Below are 1350 nucleotides of genomic sequence, written 5' to 3'. Positions count from 1 at the left end.
TTAACATTGCTTGTTTTCACCTTTTCAATATCAGTGAAGAATGTCACTGGAAAAGAAGATATAAGATTTGCCAGGTTTTTCTCTCTCACCAAGGTCATCAGCTGTCGAACGCCGACGAAGGGAAATAACCCTGAAATCCGGATACGTTCGTGCTGCTGGTCGTGGTGAGAGGGATAACTCCCTTGGCAAACAGGACACAGTCGTGTGTCGATAAGCCAGCTGGAGGAGATGTCCTCCTGGGGCTAAAAGCAACAGTAACATCCACCCCTAGGGGTCAGCCACACTTAAGTGGCAATATACTACACTTTATCGTGCAGTTACTGTTAATACTTCATTTAGAGAATTAACATAACAATTAAATAATTCTGAGTTAGGTTAATTTCGAAATTATATTCTGCTGCATGTTGATTTTAGATAATATATATTTAGCGTAATCACGTGTGTAAGATTGCAACTGTTATCTGCATATGATAATACAGTTGGAATTCTCTGTGTTACATTTAAGTAAAAAAAACAAAAAAACAAAAAAAAAAACTGGTGCGCTGTTAAAAATAATTCATTAATTTCGTTTCAAAAAATCCCAGATTTTATGTGAGTGACCATTTGAATGGATCAGTTTGACTACTCAGGATTTATATTATGATGCCGTAGGCATATTAACAAATATTATTTTTATTTTCTTTGGTTCTGATATGGTATGAAATCATTATGTAAGCTATCATGTGACATTTTCTCTGGCGTTCTACCAATTCTGACACCCACTGTATTTTTACTCAAAAATAATATTTAACAATCACGGAAAAGAAAAATCAAAGAAAAAACGATAAACAAATTAAAAAAAGACAAAGATGAAGCCTTCCCAGATTGATGTTGATGGAATTATGACTTCTTTGGGAGATTCCAAATATTTCCACACCACTCAATACATTATGCTCTGCGCTCCTATACTTTTAGTGTCAACTAACACTTTCTTCTACGTTTACTTTGGTATGTATAATGATTGCGTCTGTATATATATACACACACATACATACGTGCATATACTATTTAATAAACACAATATATATTTTTACATTTTCATGGGTTACTAATAATTTCATGCGATGTAAACATCTCAGACAATACTTTATGAAACATATACAGTGTTTGTTACTTTAAACATATATGTGTTTATTAAATAATATTTATGTCTCACAAGATACTTTTTTCTTGACCTTACCATCACGAAACAGTACACTATATATATATATATATAATAATAATAATAATAATAATAATAATAATAATATTTTCCCAAAAACTATATATTTTATATATATATATATATATATATATATATATATATATATA

At 30.7% G+C, this 1350-nt stretch overlaps 1 protein-coding gene across 1 annotated transcript in view; it reads left to right on the top strand.

The window, feature by feature from the left end:
• The first annotated feature begins 472 nt into the window (after positions 1-472).
• Positions 473-1350, top strand: part of LOC106869225 (organic cation transporter protein) — an 11611-nt gene continuing 10733 nt past the window's right edge. Inside the window, exon 1 of the mRNA XM_052971672.1 lies at positions 473-987. Coding sequence (XP_052827632.1) covers positions 849-987 — 139 coding nt within the window. The 5' untranslated portion in view covers positions 473-848. The remainder of the gene's footprint in view (positions 988-1350) is intronic.

This window comes from Octopus bimaculoides, chromosome 11 (assembly GCF_001194135.2).
Source record: "Octopus bimaculoides isolate UCB-OBI-ISO-001 chromosome 11, ASM119413v2, whole genome shotgun sequence".
Taxonomy (NCBI): Eukaryota; Metazoa; Mollusca; class Cephalopoda; order Octopoda; family Octopodidae; genus Octopus; species Octopus bimaculoides.
The sequence above is the reverse complement of the archived record's forward strand: the minus strand, read 5'-3'. Positions and strand labels throughout refer to the sequence as shown.